Source organism: Acomys russatus, chromosome 28 (assembly GCF_903995435.1).
Source record: "Acomys russatus chromosome 28, mAcoRus1.1, whole genome shotgun sequence".
Classification (NCBI taxonomy): domain Eukaryota; kingdom Metazoa; phylum Chordata; class Mammalia; order Rodentia; family Muridae; genus Acomys; species Acomys russatus.
Window position 1 is genome coordinate 35,769,448 of NC_067164.1, and position 22,576 is coordinate 35,792,023.

The 22,576-nt window shown below is 43.0% G+C and overlaps 2 protein-coding genes across 2 annotated transcripts in view; one reads left to right on the top strand and one right to left on the bottom strand.

Moving 5' to 3' along the window:
* The window catches only part of R3hdm2 (R3H domain containing 2), a 120,801-nt gene that overhangs the window by 21,865 nt on the left and 76,360 nt on the right, over positions 1–22,576 (top strand). The gene's annotated exons all lie outside the window — the stretch shown is intronic.
* On the bottom strand, positions 5,619–6,062 carry LOC127210780 (reactive oxygen species modulator 1-like). The gene is made up of 2 exons (XM_051170534.1): positions 5,991–6,062; positions 5,619–5,933 (listed from the first exon to the last, which is right to left on the bottom strand). Exons 1-2 carry the CDS (start codon positions 6,060–6,062, stop codon positions 5,619–5,621), a joined length of 387 nt encoding a protein of 128 aa, XP_051026491.1.

Here is a 22,576-nt window from a genome sequence, read left to right on the forward strand (position 1 = left end):
AGTCACCCAGATTGTTCTCAAATTCCCTTAGCTCCTGCCTTGTCTTCCCAAGTGCTGGGATTACTGTCATACAGCCGTTATGCCTCTTATTCCTGTCTCAGTCAGTAGACATGTTGTCAACCTTTTGAGTCTCGGGTTTGTTTTTTGTTGTTGTTTTTTTGAAGACAGGGTTTCTCTGTGTAACCCTAGCTATCCTGGAACTAGCTCTATAGACCAGGCTGGCCTGCCTAGTCACAAAGATTGGCCTGCCTCTGCCTCCTGAGTGCTGAGATTAAAGGCATGCACCACAGCCACTTGATTTTTAAAAATGATTTATTATTTTTCTTATTGTATGTACATTTCACCACCACCACCACCATGCTGAGTCTCAGATGTTTTTAATACCAGAATTATTTTACCTTCTTTTTTTAATGCCAAGACTTGAACCCACTTTCTCATTCCTCTTTTAGACCCTTAAAAATTACTGAAATCAGATGTGGTGGCATATACTTGTAATCCCAACACTTGGAAAGCTGAGGCAGAATTTGAAGAAAGCCTGAGGTACATTGCAAAACCTCTCTCTCTCTCTCTCTCTCTCTCTCTCTCTCTCTCTCTCTCTCTCTCTCTCTGTCTCTCTGTCATTATTTATTTATTTATTTGGTTTTTTGAGACAGGGTTTCTCTGTGTAGCCTTGGCTGTCCTGGACTCACTTTGTAGACCAGGCTGGCCTCGAACTCACCGCGATCCACCTGCCTCTGCCTCCCGAGTGCTGGGATTAAAGGCGTGTGCCACCACACCCGGCTTCATTATTTTATATTATATAAAAATTGAGGTATCTGGAGAGTTTTAATGACCAAGCATGGGAGTACATGCCTATAAAATACACTTAGGAGGCTGAGGCAGGAAGATCGTAGCAAGTTCAAGGCCTTATGGCAATTGAATTATATAACAATATTCTCTTAAAAAAAGAAAAAAATTAAAAGTGTGTGTGTGTGTGTGTGTGTGTGTGTGTGTGTGTGTGTGTGTGTGTTGTGTGCCCATGGGCCTTTATGCTGAGGCTATAGAGGAGAATGTGGGGCTCTCCTCTCTTCTCTCATTGAACCTGAAACTCCATGTTTTGGCTGCTGGCCAGCAATGCTCCCAGAATCCCCTTGTCTCTGTCCCAGGACAGAGTTACAGGCATGCATGGTCATGCCTGACTTTTATGTGGGTGGCGGGCATTCAAAGCCAGGTCTTCTTGCTTGCACAGCAAATGCATTTGACCAGAATCATCTCCTCTGCTCACAAACTGAGAATTTTAAAGCATTAATTCAGGATAATAATCAGCATGTGTTGAGGTCTTTGGCTTATTCCTCGGCACTACAAAAAGAAGACCAAATTTATTAATAGTGGTCTGTTACCATTACGTAGTAACATGAAAGCAAATTATAGTGGCAAGTGCATTCCAAAACTGCAGCAACAGACATCATTGTAAGATGAGGCATTATTTATTACTTTAGCAAATTTTCTTAATGACGGCTTAGTAGAGTACAAGTGTGACCCAAATCTTGCATTGCTTAGTAAAGATTAAATAACAAAACGACAGGCAGCGTTTAAGTGTTTCTAACAACAAGGCATTATACCTACCTAGTAACTCATTTAATTCATACACCCCATGTGATAGTCACTGTTACTTCTGTTTTACAGGAAAAGGAAACTAAGGCACTGCATTGTTAAGTGACTTGCTTCAAAGTAAAATGTTGGCTATCATTTTTGTTGCTTAATCTTTGCTAAGCAACACTAGATTTGGATCACCAATATTATTCTGCTGACCTCATCATTAAGGAAATTTGCAAAAGTGATAAGATTTAGTGTAGATGTTTGAACCATTACTGAAGTGACATTTATTTGTGTGTGAAAAGGATCACATGTGCCATGTGCTATGCAGACAGGGCAACTTGCAGGAGCCAGCGGTTCTTTCCTTCTGCCACGTGGGCCCCAGACACTGAACTTGACTAGAGAGCTTGGTGAAAAATGCCTTTACCAGCTGAGCCCTGAAATTCAAAGGTCTTTTTATAATGACCTTTGAATCTAGTGAAAAGAGATTTCCATGGTGTCTTGTGTTACAACGTCCTTGTCACTGCTCTGAGCTTTCTTCCGGTCAGTTCCCAGTGAAGGGACAAGACTAACAGAGAGAAAGCTCTCACTGGAACTGTGACTGAGGAGGCTGTTCTCTTCTCCTGCTTTTGTTGCTGAGTTCTAGACCTTTACTTTCAGGAGCGGTTGTCCGGTTGCCACTTCTCTCTGTCTGACTCCTCACTCTGCACATAGCATCCATGTTTGCCTTTGGGAGTGCCAGCCAGCTTCAGGAATTGTATACCGGGAAGCATTTTTAGACATTTATAGCTTTGCATTTTTGGTTTAGATTATGGTGTGTTGGAACTTCTTAGATTTTGTGTCTCTTTTTTTTTTTGTTTGTGTTGTTTCTTTGAGATGGGATCTCACTATGTGGTCTACATAACAAGTTGCATTGGCCCCCAGCTCACAGAGATCTACCTACCTGCCTTTGCCTTCTGAGCACTGAGATTAAAAGCATGCACTACCATGCCTGGCTTTTTTTTTTTTTTTTTTTGTAAAGATATACTTAAAATTTTTTATTTGCATCGATGTTTTGCCTGCATGTATGTCTGTGAGAGGGTGCTAGAGCCTCTAGAACTGGAGTTGCAGACAGTTGTGAGCTGCCATGATGGTGCTGGGAATTGAACCTGGGTCCTCTGGAAAAGCAGCCACTGCTCTTAAGTGCTGAGCCATCTCTCCAGTTCTGTTTTTTTGTTTTTTGTTTTTAAGTTGGCACTTAAAAAAATTTGACACTTAAAACCATCCCTGTAGGGTCAGGAGGTAGTTTAGCAGGTGAAGCATTTGCCTAATGACCTGAGTTCAGTCCCTAAAATCCATATAAAGGTGTAGAGAGAACCAGTCCACTAATGTCCTCTGACTTACATGCATGCACTGTGGCACACACAAAACCAAACAACAAAAGCACCAAACAAGTTGAGCCTGCGCTTCATGCAGCCTGGTTAGTGGTCTGGTGAGTGCTGCTGCTGGGACTGTGCACACAGCTGCTGAGCAGGCAGAGAGGTTAGAGCAGCCGCACACTGCTTTCTTTGTTTCCTTTTCTTTTCTTGTCTTTCTTTTTTTTTTTTTTTTTTTTTTTAGACAGGGATTCACTGTGTAGCCTTGGCTGTCCTGGACTCACTTTGTAGACCAGGCTGGCCTTGAACTCACAGAGATCCACCAGCTTCTGCCTCCCAAGTGCTGGGATTAAAGGTGTGCACCACCACACCCGCCTTCTTTGTTTCGAAAACTGACCTGTAGTTGGAGAAAGCAGTTAAGAGAAGTAGCCATACACAAACAATTACTTCTCTGTTCATGCCAAGCTTAATTACATGCTTCCTATGTGCATTATATGTATATACTTACATGGTGATGCTGGACTATCAGCTCATCACTGCATGCTTGCTTCTTGTAGCTAATAATTTATTAATACTTATTTAGCCAAGACCCATTTAAGAGCAGACGATATAGTTGCTTTGTTTGTTTAGAGGCAGAGCACCATAGCCTAGTTTGGTCACAACCCCACTCTGTAGCTCAGCACCTTGCCTTCCTGGTCCTCCTGCTCTTACCTCCCAGTGCTAGTTTGTAAGTGTGCATGCTTGCCGTTGACACTGTCTTACTAACGCCCATCATGGCGCACCGGGCAGAACTCCCTTGTTAAGGCTGTGTAGAATCCCACTGTGTCTGCATGTGCCTTTTGCTTATTCATTTATCCATTGATGGACATTTTGGATTGCTTCTACCTCTTATGTATGTATTGTCTGTCCAAGACTCTGTTTTTAGTTATTTTAAATATATTCCCAGAAGTGGAATTAGGGTTAGGGTATTCATTTTAGCGAGAAGAATTGATGACGGCGATGGTGATGATGGGCGATACTGTTAGACTTCCATGATGTCACTAAAGGAAATCCTAAAATGGGATTCTGGAACAGCTGCGTTTTGGTTTCAGTTTCTTAAAATTGGTATTACCCTTTTGCCCATAACAGGGGATCAGACTAATTTCAGATCATGTGGTAGCATTGCTTTAGCACAGATTTGCTGTGAACCAGACACCCTGCATACACTTTGAAAATTATTTACCCTCATTAAAATCCTATGAAGGAGATTTTTGGCTTGCTATTTCATAGTTCAGTGCAGTGAGGCATGAGAAGTTACTTGAAGCCTTAGAGCTGGTGTGTGACAGGGCTCGGGAGACTTCCTCCTGATGTGTTTGGACTGGTGAAATGGCTCAGTGTGCAGGAGAGCTTGCCATAAAGCCTGACTATCTGAGTTGGATCCTTGGGGCTCACATGATGGAAGGAGATAATTAAGTTGCCCTCTGAACTTCATACTGTGGCATGCATGCACCTTTCATAACTGAATATGACTTGACAGCACCTCTAGGTTCCAGAAACAAGCATGCAAGCAAGTCTACACAGTGCCTTAAGTCTAATCACAGTGAGCTGAGGTTTTAAAGCTGAGCAACAAACAGTTATGTTGTTTCCCCTCCTGTTGTAAATATGCTTTTGTAGTGACCTAGATGATCACTTTGGAGTTCTTAAGAGTGCCCAGCCTGAGCTAGAATGGGATAGTGCAGGGGACTCACAGATCTTGTTTCTACTTACACCCTCCCATTATTTTATTCGTGTTTTACCCACCATTCGGGCTGTGAGAAGTGTGTGACAGTGGGTATTATCCCTTGGAGGACAGAATTTGAGAAGAGATCCACTGAGGACCCTGGGGCTGCTTCAGGTAGGGCCGTAGGCTCTTCAGATGGGAATAGTACAGTCAGGCATTTATATGGCTCTGTCCTCGTTGGCATCTTGTTCTGTGGGGATGGGCAGCTGAGAGGAACATCTTTGTACTGTCTACAGGAGTGGAATAGGGCCTCTTGCTCTGACTGAGAATAATACTAAGGCCAGGACTCAACTCCCAGTCTGTTTGACCTCGCTATTATTATTCCTTGTCACTAGTGGGGAAGCTAAAGTTTACAGAGGGAAAGAGCGTGGCTTCCTCTGTGGTGAGTGGGGCAGAGATGGCGAACAACTGATGGAATCATTCCATGCCAAAGCGATCTAAACAGAACATTTAAAAAACACACTGTTGAGCTGGGCGGTGGTGGCGCACGCCTTTAATCCCAGCACTTAGGAGGCAGAGGCGGGCAGATCACTATGAGTTTGAGGCCAGCCTGGTCTACAAAGTTAGTCCAGGACAGCCAAGGATACACAGAGAGACCCTGTCTCGAAAAATCAAAAATCAAAACAAACAAACAAACAAAAAACCCACACTGTTGAGCTGGAGAGATAGCTCAGCGGTTAAGAGCACTGATTGCACTTCCAGAGGTCCTGAGTTCAATTCCCAGCAACCACATGATGACTCACAACCATATATAGTGATATGGTGCCCTCTTCTGGTGTGCAGGTGTATATGCAGGCAGAGCACTGTATACATAATAAATTAATAAATCTCTCTCTCTCTCTCTTTTTTTGGAGAAGAAAAACTTTATTGTTGTACAAGGGTCGAATTGGATGGGGAAGGATAGATGTAGTAGGCAATCAGTGCCCTGCTTAGCATTGTATGCCCATTCCAATGGCCATGAATGTGCCAAAGGTGCTGCCACCCTGCATCATGGTTTTCCCAGTGCCGCCTATCAGCTCCTGACCCAGCATTCCGATCCTGAAACAGGAGAAGGTGCCGAACAGCGCCCCAGCCGCCATGTCCACAGCACAACCCATGACAAAGCCCATCTTCACGTGGTTGAAGGAGCTGGGCTGGGACTGCCTGTAGGGACCCACGGCCAGGCCACCGGCGTCTCTTCGCCGCCGCAGTCGCTCAGCTCTACGTCTTAGACCCAAGGCTAGGCGGAGGGTGCTACTGGCCCACTTAAAACAAAACAAAAGACTTTACTGCACCTTAGAATACACAAAGGTCATCTGTACTTGGATTGAGTTGAGAAGAGACACAGCCAGATATTCTTCTAGATTCGTGAGTCTATTGGACTGTTTATGCATTGGCCTATAGTTTAGGAACAATTTCTTTGGTGCTATTTATTTTTTGCTTAATTAAAAAATAAAACAATATATAAGAGGACCAGGTTATTGTTTGTTTTTATTCTACATTGTACCTTTATTGAAAGATTAGGGATCATTAAGGGTTATCTTAGCTGAGTGTGGTGGTGCATCCCTATAATCCCATTACTTACAGGAGGAGACAGGAAGATTGGGAGTTCAAAGTCAGTCCTAGCTATATTTTGAGTTTGAGGCTAGACCCTTTAATAGTTTGAAAGATGGCCAAAAGAAATTACTTTAAATGTTATATAATTTTGGTTGTCTGAAATTGAGTTTAGACTTATAAAGACTGAAGCACTCATATGTATATATGTATATCTGTCGCACATTATGTGTATTATAACTTTTAAGAATTCCATTAATTTTATGTGTGAGAGTATTATGTGTGTGTGTCTGCACATGGGTGGAGGTCAGAGGGCATCTGTTGGAAGTTGCTTTTCTTCTTTCATATGTCAGTCCTGGGAATTAGACTCAGGTCATCAACTTAGCCACAAGCACTATTACTTGATGAACCATCCGTCTGGCTATGGAAACATCAAAATGCACCATATTTTCTTCATCACACATAGTTTTTAAAAGTGCATTGGAATTCTGCTGCTTGTTTTGAGTGGCAATTTCAGCAGCCTCTTTTTATTGCAAAGGGTTTGGGGACTTGTTGACATAAAGCCATTTTCCTGGTGACTCCTGATGCTCCCTGCTGGTCTCCTTAGCCTCTAGTCTATTTTTAAATCATGCTGCCGTTTGCTGTATTGCAGCAGTTCTTTTCCTGAATTATTTATCATCATTGTTTGGAGCTGATTGGAGCACTTTGGTTTTTTGTTTTTCGAGGTTTTTATTTTTGTTTTTTTCACCACTGCTCATTAGAATCTACATGTCTGCCCTTCACCATAGTTGACAGATTTGGTTCATGTTAAACCCTACTTAGCCTGCCCTGGAAGGTCTAAAGGTAGTGTTGAAGCAGACCATAGCTCATGACACACAAGGTAAATCAGTTGTGTGGTTACTGTGTTGTAGGAACTGTGCAACAAAAGCTCTCTGCTCGTTGGGCTGCCTGTGTTATGCTGAGTTTTCTGATGTTGTTTTTGCTTTTGTAGTTCTGATTTTGGTGTTGTGCACTTAAGAGAAAGTGGAAAGAAATCTAGATGAGAAGCACAGCAGGAAATGAGGTTCCTTCTAGTTACAAATGTGACTTGGGTATTTGTAGACCTAGAAACTCTCTGGTATGGTGACATGGCTTATAGGAGAATGGTGTGCTTTGTTTCGGAGTGTTGTTTTGTGGGCTTCAAAGAGGGTGGCAAAACCTAAGAATGAGGTGGTGATTCTGAGAGGTGCTTCTTTCCACCTCTATCTTGAACACATTAAAGCTGCTGTTTCCCTTTTGTCTTCATTGTGGGTCCTCCATTGTACATATTGCTGTTGGGTATTATTTACTTCTTTAAGTGGGGATTGTTTCCAGTATTCTAAGCAGAGGGACGGTCACTAAAGTGCATGAAGCCTCCTTTCTCCTCTACCTCATCAGGCACCTCTGAGTTTGAGGCCTTTAAAAACTGTTCTCCTGGGGCAGTGGTAGATCACTTTTTATCTACTGGACCAGAAGGCGGCTTTGGGCATCTGTTGCTGCTTCTAGTCAGTTCTACTGACCAAGACACTGGGGCCTTACTGCCCTGTGTCACTCTGCTCCCTGCTGATTGGTGGTGGTGGCCCTCAGATGTGGACATCCCATATTGCTTGGCAAGGCTTGAGGACAGCTGTGCTGTCCAGTCACAGATGCTTCATGTCTTTGGACGTGTCAGACAAGTTGAACCTTGTTTTCTATCCTTCTCTTGTGCACTTGTCTTAGCCAAGTCATCATGACTCTCACTTTACCCACACAGTTCTATGGCTACTTTAAAAAATACATTTTTTTGAGCTGTGTAGCTTGAACTTGTCATCTTCCTACCTTAGCCTACAGATGTGTGCTACCATGTGACACAGACTTACAGTTTTAAGTAAATGTATAGTTCAAGCTACCCAACCCTTGTTAATTGAACATATTTTCATTTTTGTATTTATTGTACTTTCTGTCTTGAACATTAAGGGTGCTATAATCCTTTTTCTTTTTAAAATTTTTTTTTGTTTAATTTTGTTTATGTTGTATGTTTCTCATGTGTGTGGGTGCCCTCCAAGGCCAGAAGGATGTCCTAGAGCCCGTAGAACTCGAGTTACAGGCGGGTTTCCTGGGGCTGGGCTTCAGGACATGGGTTGGGTGGCAAGTACTTGTACGCAGTGAGCCATGTCTTTGTCCCAAGGTTGATCTTAGACTCAACTAAGAGGAAGGGGAAAAGAAGAGATTGTTTTGTGCCATGCAAGTAGAGACAGTAAAAAGCAATACAACAAAAAATATTCACAAAACAGATACAAACAACAGCAGCAACAAGAAGACCCATGTCGAGCCTCTGAGCATGGTAGTTCTTGCTTGTAACCTCAGTAGTCTGGGTGCTGATTTATAAACATCACAGGTTTAAGGCCAGCCTGGACTACGTAGGAAGTTCCAGGTCAGCCTTATGAGAGTTGCATAATGAAACCTTTTTTTTAATAAACAAAAAGTAGATCCAAATTGATAGACCACCCAAGAATCTGAGAAAAGCACCTGGACATTGTGGCTTATGCTGTAATCAATCCTTGCAGTCAAGACATGGGGCAGGAATTTCAGGTGATCAGGGATAACCTGGGCTACATGAGACCCTGTCTTCAAAATGAGAGAGAGGGAGGGAGGAAGGAACAGAATTGTGTGTTTATATATTACCAAGAATGCCAGAGACTGAAACTGACATAACAGGGAGATGATTCCATGGGACAAGTGCTAGCTGCACAAGACTGACACCTATGTGGCACCTGGGAGTGCTCTCAGCACTCTTGCAGTGAGAGGAGAGCAGACTGCAGAAGGGCAGAAACAAGAAACACGGTGGAAGGCAGTGGTTGACTCCTGATGCTTATGTGTATACCATTGTGTGTGCACACACTAAATAAATGTTTAGAAATTTAAGAGGGTGAAAAATGTGTATGACTCAAATTAGCATTAAGTGTAAAATATTCAGGATTAGGTTGACGCAGGCTGTGCTACTACTGGTGAATTGAAAAGTGTCTGTGGGTCATAAGACTCAGGGTGTTAAGACCCCAGCCCTGCTCCCACCTGCCATACGTACGTGCTGTGCAGCCTCATCACCAGATTAGAGTCAGTGGGACCAAGATCATATACTAAGTCTACTAAACCCTCCTAGAGGGAGTATCTCTCCAGTCATACTGATGCTAACCCATACAATAAAGATAAAACCAGCCTTTAATCCCAGCAGTTGGGAGGCAGAGGCAGGTGGATCGATGTGAGTTCGAGGCCAGCCTGGTCTACCAGTCCAGGACAGCCAAGGCTACACAGAGAAACACTGTCTCGAAAAAACAAAAACAAAATGTGAATATGCAAAATCAAGCTATTTACTCTGAAGTAGCTTATGGTTTTGTTTGTTTGTTTTGTTTTGTTTTTGAGACAGGGTATCTCTGTATAGTCCTGGCTGTCCTGTAATCACTCTGTAGACCCGCTGGCCTAGAACACACAGAGATCCGCTTGCCTCTGCCTCCTTGAGTGCTGGGATTACAGGTGCACATCTGAAGTATTTTAGTACTGGAACAAGTTAGGGATCTCTCCTGGTGTGGCCAGTGACTTGCCCATTCCAGAAATGAGAAATGAGAATTTGAATAGCTATAGTCAACATCATCACCCCAAATAGAATCTACAGAAATGATACAACATTCATGACTTTATACATCTGTATGTGTTGGTCAGAAAAAAAATACAGTGTGTAGCTATATAAGCAAATGATTGCTTTAAAATAAACTAGTTAACGTTTTTGTTTTGTTTTTGAGTTAGGGTTTCTCTGTATAACCTTGTCTGTTCTGAAACACACTCTGTGGACCAGGCTGGCCTTGAATGCCACTACACCCAACAAGAAAGTATTTCAAAGAAGAAAATGATGAATTATTCTAAAAACTGATAGGTCAGATGAGATGAGAACCTCCAACTGATTACATCTAGATCTCTCTTTGAGGGTGAGGTCCACATGTAGACCCAATCAAGCCAACTGTGGATTCAAAAGAAAGAGACATGTGGAAGGCTGAGGCAGAAGGTGAGGAGCTCAAGACTAGTCTATACATTATGAAATATAATCTGGGAAAACCTGGGCTACAGAACGAAACCTTGAATCAAAACAAAAGAGTACAGCTCTGCAGATTGGCTAGGCTTTTCCTGTCATCTGTCTTAAGCAATACAGAGTATCAACTGCCTCCTCAGCGTTTACCTGTATGATATACTGTAACATTGAAGCATATCTGGGGTTTGGTAGCTCAGTCTCCCAAGGGTTCACCAGACGTTACAGAGAGAAAAGAATGATGATTAAAGCCTAATAGACTTGAAAGTTGGGGCTGGGAGGGTGGGGAGTGAGGGTAAGGGTGTGGGGCAGGGGGTGGGGGAACGAAGGTGGAGGTGGGAGGGCAGGGAGGATATGACAGATGGCTGATAGCAAAGAGAAATGAAGTAAAGCCAGGAGATGGTGGTGTACACCTGTGATCCCAGCACAGGCAGGAGGATCTCTGTGATTCATAACAGCAGCAAAACAACATGAGAAAGTGTATTAAAGTTGCAACCTTAGGAGAGTTGAGAACCACTGCTCCAGAACAAATATTCAAAACTCCATGTTTATTAGCTGTAAGTATTTACAAAAAGATAGTGGGGTAAATATATAAAGAGGGGTTGGGAAGATGGACGGGGTAAAGTACTTGCACACAAACCTGAAGACACCTGAAGACCCCCACATAGAGCCAGGCAAGCAGGCAGCAGGCCTGTAACCCGGCAGAGGCATTTGCGATCTCCAGGATAAGCTAGCTGGCCAGGCTAGCTACAATTAGTGAGCTCCAGGCTCAGCAGTAGGTAAAGTGGAAAGCATGATGTCAACTTTGAGCTTACACAGATATAAGCACAAATATACACAAGTACATCACACACACACATAAAACAAAAAAGAAAAAGCTGTTTGTGGTGGTGCATGCCCAATCCCAGTACTCAGGGAGGCAGAGGCAGGCAGATTACTGTGAGTTTGAGGCCAGCCAGCTCTACAAAGTCCAGGACAGCTAAGGCTACATAGAAACCTTGTCTTGAAACAAAACAAAAGAAAATGTATAAAAGAGAAATTGTCAGAGTACCGTCGATACTGTTTATTTTTCTTAGTATATTTATTTACACATGGCATGGTCTAAAATGTTTTCAGTAACCAAGGACTGATTCTTTTCAGATATTTTATTTAAAACTAGCTGTTCTCAGACTGAACTATACAAACTAAGGGTTGACAAAGAAAATAAGCAAATGGGAAATTTCAGGTTTTCTCATGTTTAAAAACTTTGATATAAGCTTTAAAACAAACAGGTTCCTCAAGATAGAACATACTGTTACTGAGAATCTTAGCTCCACTGCGTACAATGAGGATGTCTCAGACCTTCATATACGGACAGCTGAGTCCTCAGGTCCTGAAACAGGCAGTAGAACTCCAGTCAAAGCTCCCCCAGGCTGTACTGCAGGAGCACTGCAATGTACCAGACAGTTGCTTAGGCTCTCTCTGGTGCCCACAGTCTTATTTATTCAACTATAAAGTTTAAATTCACAAGCCATCTGTGGTGATTTAAATAAAAATAGCCCCCATAAGCCCATAGGCAATGGCATTATTAGGAGGTGTGGCCTTGTTGGAGGAAGTGTGTCACTGTGGGGGTCATGCCTGGCCCAGTGTTTCTCTCTTCCTGGATCAAGATGTAGAACTCTCAGCTCCTTCTCCTGCACCAAGTCTGCCTGTATGCCACCCTGCTCCCCACCACAATGACAGTGAGCTAAACCTCTGAAACTGTAAGCCAGCCCCAATTAAATGTTTTCTTTCATAAGAGTTGACATGGTCATGGTGTCTCTTTACAGCAATAGAAACTGTAAGACACCATCTTTGAATCCATATGCACACAATGATAAGAAAAGACAGCTTATAGACAATTGGGAAAACTGAACATGAACTTAGTATCACATGACTCAGAATCACTTCTTTTGTAAAATGATTTTTGGTTGTGAGCCTAGCCTTTAACAGCTGAGCCATCTCTCCAGCCCATTCTTCTGTAAAATGATAAAGGAATGGCCCTTAGACTTTAAAATCCTTTTGGTTGGGCTGGAGAGATGGGTAAGTGGACAAGAGCACTGTCTGGTCTTCTAGAGGGTCTGAGTTCAGTTCCCAGCAACCACATGGTGGCTCACAACCATCTGTAATATGATCTGATGCCCTCTTCTGGCCTGCAGGTGTTCATACAGAGTAGAGCACTTATACATAAAATAGATAAAATCTTTTTATAAAATTATTTAGCCAGGCAGTGGTGGCACATGCCTTTAGTCCCAGCACTTAGGAAGAAGAGACAGGCGGGACCTCTGAGTTTGAGGCCAGCCTGGTGTAGAAAGTGAGTATGAGACAGCCAGGTGTAGGCTCAAATTTCTTAACAATTATATTTTATTATGAACTTATCAAATAAGCATACTTCCCTTATAACCTGATTAGCATAAACCTGAGGAAAAGAAGATTAAAGAGCAGAAAAAACGAAACCCTCTGGGTATCAGTTCCCAGGAACGACTCTCCTGGTGCAGTCTGCAGGATTCCTTCTGCTGGAACCTGGAGCAACCGGAACCTGGAGCCTCCACTGAAGCCTGGAGCCCCGAAGCCTTCACTGGAGCAGTTCTCTTGAGGAGCATCTTGAAAGCCAGTGATGAACAGCCACTTAATCCCAAGTCTCCAAAGACCACGCCTCCTGCTTTTGGCTCACATTTATATCTCCTCTCAGAATTTGTTCAAGGATGTTTTTCAGCTGGGAACAGCCAAGCTCCCCCACAAAGTGGTTCGACTTCTAAAGGGATAAACATCACCTGCTCTTTCCCAAGTCTGCTCCTCGTCCCACACTTGGGCACTTGGGATCTAAACAAAAAAAACCCATGTTTCTCCCTCCTTCAGCCAGGGCTACACTGAGGAACCCTGTCGTGAAAAACAATAACAACAACAACTCTGGAAACTATAGTTTATCACTGAAGCACCTACAGCTGGGACAACACACGTGAACACACTCTGACCCTGAGGCTGGAATGATGGTGAAGTGCCTGCCATGCAAGTGTGAGGGGAGCTGAGTTTGAACCCTCAGGCTTCACATACAGCCAGGCACGCCAGCATGAGGCCAACCAAGGCGCTCCTGGCGGAAGTGAAAGTGGGGAGGGGAATCCTTGGAAAATCACCAGCCAGCTAGACTGGCCAAACCTGGTAGAAATCTGTAGGTTGTCCCATGACCTCCACAGGCCCACTGTAGTATGTTCATGTATCTGCACACACACATACATCATGTACATACCCATCATGTACGCACACATTAACACAGACTAGACAAAGAAAAAAAAAGAATCCAACTTTGTTTCCCCAGTTATAGTGCCACCACGTTGCTATCATGCCAGTGCTGTCCCTCGTTCTCAGGGCTTCAGCAGAAGATGGAGATCTCTATATCATGGCTTGTTCAGACTAACCACTTTGTTCTGGTTTTTTCAAGACAGTTTCTCTGTGTAGCCCTGGCTGTCCTGGACTCACTTTCTAGAACAGGCTGGCCTCGAACTCACAGAGATCCTCCTGCCTCTGCCTCCCTGAGTGCTGGGACTACAGGCGTGTGTCTACGCCCAGCTAGAGTAACCACCTTTTTACTCACAGACCGACCAGTGGTAAAGGTACAAGAATCAACTATAAAAACTATAGTTAACTATGTAACTAGATAATCAACTATAAAAACAAGCTATAAAAACTGCTGGCAAGAATACTGTTATTTAGCCAGGCAGTAGCAGTGGCACACACCCTTAGTTCCAGCACTCAGGAGGTAGAGGCAGGTGAATCTCTGTGGGTTTGGGGCCTTACTGGTCCAAAGAGGGAGTTCCAAGACAGCCAGGGCTACAGAGAGGAACTCTGTCTCAAACAAATAATAAACAAATAGAATACACTGTTTACTTAACAAAGAAAGATGCTGATTGCAGACCTGGTACTGTGGCACTCTGGAGTCCCCTGTTATCAGAAAGCCGCTGAACTCTTACAGATGGTTCTTTGGTAATGTGCTTCTAAAGAACACTGTACCTAGTGCCTTCAAAGACACCACCAAACCTAGCTATGTGCTACACATGCCGAATGTGATGAAGAAATGGAGTTATCATGTAAATATACAGAAAACATGCTGCACAGCTCTGTAATCCCAGTATTCAAGAAACTAAAGCAGGACAGTTTTGAGTTTGAGGCAGCCTGGGCTACATAGCAAGACCTTGGCTTAAGAAGAAAATGATTAGGAACATTTCATTCCAAAGAAAAAGAAAAAAGTCTCTTTTTGATGTTGTACTTCTTCCCATTGGGTCAAAAGACACTTAAGTATATGATTATACGTAGAAAACTAAGGACCAGTTATCAAGTGCTGGGAGCTTTCTACTTCCCTCTGTGTGTGAGTAGTTAGTGCATATGGAGATACCAAGCATAATTATTCAAGACCAAAACGTTCCTGTGAATAGGCCTGTTTAATGTCTCCAGATATTGACAACTTTATTCTTGGGTAGCCAGGGTAGTGTGCAGCTCACTGTGCAGCTGAGGGTAACACCTGCTTTATGTGCTGCTGGGGATGGACTCCAGGACTTCCTTCACAGTAGGCAAGCAGGCGTCAACCAAGCCTTTACAATTTGTTTTTGTTTTTTTGTCTTTTTTTTTTTTTTTCTGTTTGTTTTTCGAGACAGAGTTTCTCTGTGTAGCCTTGGCTTTCCTGGATTAGCTTTGTGGACCAGGCTGGCCTCGAACTCACAGCAATCTGCCTGCCTCTGCCTCCCAAGTGCTGGGATTAAAGACATGGGCCACCACTGCCCAGGTGTTAACTTTTAATAGAAAGCTGTTTTTATATTAAAAAAAAAAAAATTGTAGGCCAGGTGTGGTGGTGCATGCCTTTAATCCCAGCACCTGGGAGGCTAGCCTAGTCTACAAAGTGAGTCCAGGATAGTCAGGGCTACACAGAGAAATCCTGTCTAGAAAAACAAAAGCAAAAAACAAAAAAAAAGGAAAAGAAAAAGAAATGCTTTCTCATGTGGCTTGCAAAACAAGCATTCTGTTTTTACTGAATATTTCTTGATGTTTACCAGTTCTTTTACTACCTCTTCCCTTGCTATGCCCCAGTCTGTCCTGAAACTTTGAATTCTCCTGACATCAAGGCCTACTCTCCACTACTGCAAACTTTCCCACTTACAGAGTAAAATAGGATATTATAAAGCAGTATACTATGTGTTCTTTAATAATTGTCTGTAAACTATATATTTTTAATAATTTTTAAAAAATTTTATTTTGAGTCACTATTTGGCCCTGCCTATCCTAGAACTCTCTGTAGACCAGGCTAGCCTTGAGCTCACAGAGATCTTCTGTCTTCTGCTTCCCAAATTATTTTATTTTTAAATCTGTGTTTATGTAATGAAGGCTGGCCTCAAACTCTATATAGCCAAAGATAATCTTGATTTGTGATCTTCCAGCCTTCACCTTCCTAGTGCTGAGATTACATCAGGTAGGCACCACCATAACTGGTGTAGGTAATGCTGGGACCAAACCTATGGCCCTGCGCTTCCTAGGCAAGTACTCTGCCAGCTGAGTGATGCCTTCAGCTGCAACTGAGTCTGGTTCCCACATTAGTCTCACCCACACTTAATTTCTTTCTAAAGTTTTGTTTATTGATGCTTATCCATGTAGGTGAATTCCTTTCAAAAAAATTTTTTTTTTCCAGTGCTGGGGATAAAACCTGGCTTTCAAACATACTAGACAAGTACTCTGCCACTAAACTATGCCCTCGGCTCTAATTCTGTACGTTATGACAAGTATGGCCAGGCCAGGTGGTGCATCTTGTTTTCCCAGCACTCAGGACACTTGAGAGGCAGAGGCAGGTGGATTTCTGTGAGCTTGAGGCCAGTCTGTTCTACAGAGTGAGTTACAGAACAACCAAGGCTACACAGAGAAACCCTGTCTGGAAAAACAAAACAAAAACTGTGAAAATAAACAACAATAAAATTCTTTTCTTCTTCTTCTTCTTCTTCTTTTTTCTTTTCTTCTTCTTCTTCTTCTTCTTCTTCTTCTTCTTCTTCTTCTTCTTCTTCTTCTTCTTCTTCTTCTTCCTCCTCCTCCTCCTCCTCCTCCTCCTCCTCCTCCTCCTCCTCTTCCTCTTCCTCCTCCTCTTCCTCCTCCTCCTCCTTCTTCATTTCTCTGTGTAGTCCTGGCTGTCCTGGACTAGCTTTGTGGACCAGGCTGACCTTGAACTCACAGCGATCTTTCGTTTCTGCTGTTCAGTACCTAAACATTTAATTTGAGGAGTGTAGTCATAAATGGAATTTTATTTTACATTTTAATTGTTTATGCTAAATTTATGGGTATTTGGCTCATTTGTCAATGTTAACATCCTATGGTGATCTAGCTAAACACATTTTCTGGTTTGAGAAAGTTTTTTGGTTTTATTTAGCTTCTTTTTTTGATACTTTAGTTCTTTCCATGTATATAGTTGTTATCTGTGGATAGGAACAATTGCGTTCCACCTTGGCTCTGCGTGCCTTGTTTCTTCTTCTGGCTTATTACATTGTTAGGACTCCACTGTGGTCTTGAATAGGAGTAACAGTGCACAGCCTTAGCCTTTTCTGGTCCTAGTGGAGAAGCATTCATTCTGTAGGTTTTTTTTAACTGTATTAAACCAGGACAGTTTGAGCCAGTCACTCACTTGTAATCCCAAGATTTGGGAGGCAGAAATAGTAGGATTGTTGTATGTCCATGGCTGGCCTGGTTACATAGAAAGTTACAGACTAGCCTGAGCAGTGATGGCGCATGCCTTTAATCCCAGACTCAGAAGCAGAGGCTGCTGGATCTCTGAGTTTGAGGCCAGCGTGGTCTATAGATCAGTTCTAGGACAGCCAAGGCTACATAGAAAGTCCCTGTCTCAAAGAAAGTTCCAGACCAGCAGGACCTGCACAGTGAGACCTTGTTTTTTGTTCATTTGATATTGTTTGTTTGCTTTTAAAGACAATTTCCTTCATGAGCATTTTTTGGGGGCGAGGTTTCAAGACAGGGTCTCTAAGTGTTAGCCTTGGGTGTCCTGGACTCGCTTTGTAGACCAGGCTGGCCTCGAACTCACAGGGATCCGCCTGCCTCTGCCTCCCCAGTGCTGGGATTAAAGGCGTGCGCCACCACACCCAGCGAGCATTTTTATTATAGATTGTTTTTCAATTTTGTCAAATGCTTTTTTAAAAAAGCTTTATTTATTTATTATATATAGAGTGCTCCGCCTGCATATACAACTTCACTCCAGAAGAGGGTGCCAGATCTCATTGTAGATGGTTGTGAGCCACCATGTGCTTGCTGGGAATTGAACTCAGGACCTTTGGAAGTGGAAGAACAGCCAGTGCTCTTAATCTCCAAGCCATCTCTCCAGCCCTGTCAGATGCTTTGTGTGTGTGTGTGTGTGTCTTTTGTTTGTATTATGCATTAATCTTTGATTGATCTTCAAATTTATGAAGTTGTTTTACTGTCTGTTGTATACATATCAAGTGATTACCTGTATTTTGGTTGTTATAGTTTGTAATTCTAAAGTTTCTATTTTTCTGTATATATCCTATTTCTTTGCAGAAGCTGCCTGTCTTTGCAATAGTTTAAGAGTGTTTGTTGTACTTTGTTGAAAAATTTGTGTAATATCTGCCAAAAGGTCATTGCCAGATAATTAATCCTTTTATTTTAAAGATTTATTGATTATTTATACAGTATTCTGCCCCCATGTGTGCCTGCACACCAGAACGCCCCCCATCCCACCCTAATCTCATTACAGATGGTTGTGAGCCACCATATGGTTGCTGGGAATTGAACTCAGGACCTCTGGAAGAACAGACAGTGCCCTTAACCTCTCTGAGCCATCTCTCCAGCCCCCAGATAATTAATTCTAATATCTGTCTATCTTTATGTTTTGATTGTTCATGGAAATTATCTTGATTCTTCACATAGCCAAATAATTTTTAGATTGTTTCCTTGAATTTTGGGTAATTATGAGGGTATAGATTTTTTTTTTAAATCCATCAAGCTAGTGTTTGCTTTTTAAAAAATTTCGTATAATGTGCATTGGTGGTTTGCCTGCATGTCTGTGTGAGGGTTTCAGATTCTCTGCAACTGTGATTACAGACAGTTGTGAGCTGCGATGTCGGTGCTGGGGAATGAACCTGGGTCCTCTAGAAGAGCAGCTGCTGCTCTTAACCATATCTGCAGCCCCCGGTGCTGACTTTTCATAAACAGTTGATCCAGGTGAAACCATTCTAGATGTCAGCCTCCTTTAATATTGATTCCAAAATCATGTCAGTTTTTAAAGCTCTAGTACTTTTTGGGTCTTCTTTTCATGTGGCCCACCCAGAATTCATTGAGAACTTAGCTAGGTAGCTTCTCTCTCTTGGTTTTTTAGAGATAGGGTTTCCTTGTGTAGCCTTGGCTGTCCTGGAACTCACTATGTATATCCAGGCTGGCCTCGAATTCACGGAGATCTGCCTGACCCCACTTTGACTCCCGAGTGTTGGGATTAAAGGCATGCACCACCACCACCTGGCAAGGTGCTTTTTTTTTTTTTTTAGTTCAGAATGACCTTATTCTATCTGCTAGGGATGCATACAGAAGTATGATAAGTTACCATGAAACATTTTAAATAAATTTTAAATTATATATTTACATACAAATACACTTTTTATGGATCTATGTGATTGTTTTAGTATATTTTTGATTCTCTATATAGTATAAACTTCTCAAACCGAAAATTGGAGGCCACAAAGAACTATAGGTCTAGAACATGTCAGTCTTCTGCTTAACAACTGCAACGGGGTACTGGGTGAGCAACTCAGCCTGGCCATGAGCCTGAACTACAGGATGGTAGGAAAGACCCGACTTCCAAAAGTTGTCTTTGGACTTCCGCCTGAGTGCTATGGCATGTGCATGCACATATACATAAAAGTAACTTACTCTCCTGGTTCAGCTGTTGTCTGGGAGGCTTACTGCCTCTTTCTGTTAACCTAGGCCTAGTTCTGGAAGCTCCTGGCCTCCGTAAATCTAACCTGGGCCTAGAATGTTTTTAGCCTCTGAGACTTACTGCTTAATAGTTCATGCTTACTTGTTCTTTCTGAGCTCTGGGCTGGCTGGTTCAACTCAGCTGTTCTAGCTCAAACTCCTCTCCTAGCTGACTTATTTAATCTGGCTTCTCTCTCAGCCCAGAATTGCTCTGCTTGGCCTCAAACTAACTCAGCAATCTGCTCTAATCTTCTGGCTTCTTCTCATTTTCTGGCTCATTCCATCTTCACCTGAGTTCTCTCTCTGTAACCCATCTCTTTATTACTGCCCTGGTAAAACTGCCTGCTCTCTCTGCAAACCTGCCTCTTAAGTAGCTTCCCTTTCCTCCCTCTTCTTGTGACAGTTGGGCGTATCCTATTCTGTCAAATCTTCTCTAATTCGTCACTTTTTCTGCCACTCAATTAGATATCACTTTCAAACATGAATGCCTCCTTCTATAAACTAATTTTACCTTCGTTTGGGATTAAAGCCATGTACCACCACACCTGGGCCCAAACTTTACTGGAAACTTGCACTAAACCAGGCTGGCCTTGAACTCAGATCTGTTTACTTCTGTCTCTGAATTAAAGGCATGCTTGTATTCCAGTCAGATCACACAGACCTAGAAGATCTTTGGATGTGATCTCTTGCCAGAGCAGCCATATTCTGAATTAAAATTCCTCTCTACACACAATAAATTAATGCACTTTTAAAAACTAGCAAGATGCCTTTAATCTGAGTGCTCGGGAGGCAGAGGCAGGTGGATCTCTGAGTTTGAGGCCAGTCTACAGAGTGAGTTCTAGGACAGCCAGGGCTACACAGAGAAGTCTGGTCTCAGAAAGCCAAACAACAAAACAAACAGCCTACTAGTAGCCTTTCATCTCAGCACAGGCCTGCCTGTGCCTCAGGTGCTGGGATTAGAGGTGTGTGGATGAGATCATAGACCTTCCCTCCTCTCTTCTCCCATCTCACCTCCCCTACTCCCCCACCTCACCCCAACACTGATCGAATTCTCTTCCACCTAGGCCAGGCAAAGCAGCCTCTCCAGAGGGAAGTGATGAAAAAGCAGACAACAGAGTCCATGTCAGAGGCAGCCCCTCTTGTTAAGATTACAGGTGTGTAGGGGTCCTAGGTCCAGTCCATGCATCGTCCTTAGTTGGTGCTTCAGTCTCTGTGAGCTCTGTCCGTCTTCTTGTGGAGCTGTTGGATTAGTCTTTTTAACAGCTTCTCTTGCTTGCCTTAGGTTGCCTTGGCTCCAGCCGTAGTACCTTTGTGCATTACAGATTTGCCCCTCCTCTAAGATCCACTGCCTCCTGTAGCACTAGATATTGTTAGCACTTTTCTTTAGGACTGGAGGTACAGCACAGTGGTGGGGTACATTCTTAGCACGCACAAGGTTCTGGATTCAGTCCTTATGAACTAAAGGAAGAGACCGGAAGAGAGAAGAGAAAATCTGAAAGGCACATTTAAATTAGTTACTCCTGAGCCACACTTACTTTGTTTATTGAAAACAATCTCTGTAGACCAGGCTGACCTTGAACTGCTTCAGTCTCCAAGAATACTTGGGTTATGAGTGTGAGCCCTGATCTGGATTTAAATTAGCTCAAGGCGGATTCTGGAAATGATGTTGAGGCTCAGGGATTTCTGGCTTTTTTTCTCCCAAGGTAGGATCTTTGCTGAGTGTGGTGGCTCACACCTTTGATCCCAACATTTAGGGAATAGAAGCAGGAGATAACTGAGTTCCAGGCCAGCCAAGGCTGCATAGAGAGACCATGTCTCAACAAGAAAAGCAGCAACAAAACAGTCTTTTTCTGTAGTGCAGGCTGCCCTTGAACTCCGAGCTCACCTTCTGCCTCCCTCTTGTTAAGATTACAGGTGTGAGCTGCCATTGCTGGCTCACCAAGCATACTTTATCTTTTCCATCATTAAATTACTACTCTTTTCTGTGGTCTTCTTTATTTTAATATATTCATCCTTATCCCCTAATATTTGTTCCTCCCCTCCCCCTCTCCCTGTCCCTTCCTCCCTTCCCCCAGTGTCCGGTCCTTTCCTTAGTTCCTCGTTTTATAGCTTGGTCTTTTGGGGGGCAGTATGCTGCATGTCTTCTGCCCCAAAATGAAAAATGATTTTACTAAATATAGCTTGCTGGAAAGAAAATTCTCTGTAATTGTGTTTGGTCTTAGTTTTACATTTTAAAACAACTTGAGCCTGGTACTTTTAGGTAAAAAGCATTTCTTTGATCTCAATTATTTTGTTTTGGTTTTGTTTTGTTTTGTTTTGTTTTTGTTTTTGTTTTTCGAGACAGGGTTTCTCTGTGTAGCCTTGGCCATCCTGGACTCACTTTGTAGACCAGGCTTGCCTCGAACTCACAGTGATCCACCTGCCTCTGCCTCCCGAGTGCTGGGATTAAAGGCGTGCGCCACCATGCCTGGCTCGATCTAAATTATTTTGAAGGTGAGAAAAAGTCAAGATAAATTTAAAAGTGAACTTTTACATATCCCCAAATCATTATTTTGGCAGCTGAACATATGCAGCAAAAAGGAGCTGCTGCTGTATCTTTAAAAGCTGTCCTCAGAGCAGTGTGGAGGCAGGCATTCCTCTGAAGTACTTGAATGAAAGCAAGAAGAGGAGGTGGGGGGCCGCGTTCTCTCTCTCTCTCTCTCTCTCTCTCTCTCTCTCTCTCTCTCTCCCCCTCCCTCCCTCCCCCTCCCCCCCCCTCTGTGTCTGTGGTGTGTGTGTGTGTCTCGGGTTGTCTGTCTGTCTGTTGGCAGAGCTCTGGGTGACATCCCTTAAAACAGCTGGCCCATGGTCTGCTTCAGAGCAATTAGCTGGAGAAGCTGCAACAAGGATCAGTAGCATTTCATTCAAGGGTGAAGTGGGGCGGCTGGGGACTGTGGGCGGGGGAAGAGGCACAGGTTTCCCAGAAGGAATTTCTTCCGGCTAAATTCCGGCAGAACAGATCCTTACAATGAGGTCTCCATTAATAATGTGCTCCCTGTTGGTGTAAGTGCAGATCCATCTGGGGTGAGTTTTGAATAATTTTCTTTCTTTAAATAAAAGTCCTTGGACTTCACAGGTTGAGAGGGAAGAGGTGACAAAAACTGGCATTTAAAAATATCGCTGTTGATTTAACTGTAAAGTACACACAATGGAAATTAAATTTTCAAATGTTAATTTTTTTGCGGGCTTTGTGGACATTTTCAGGGCGGTTTTTATCTTTTAAAAGATTCTAAGTATTAGGTTTGCTAGAACTTCTGT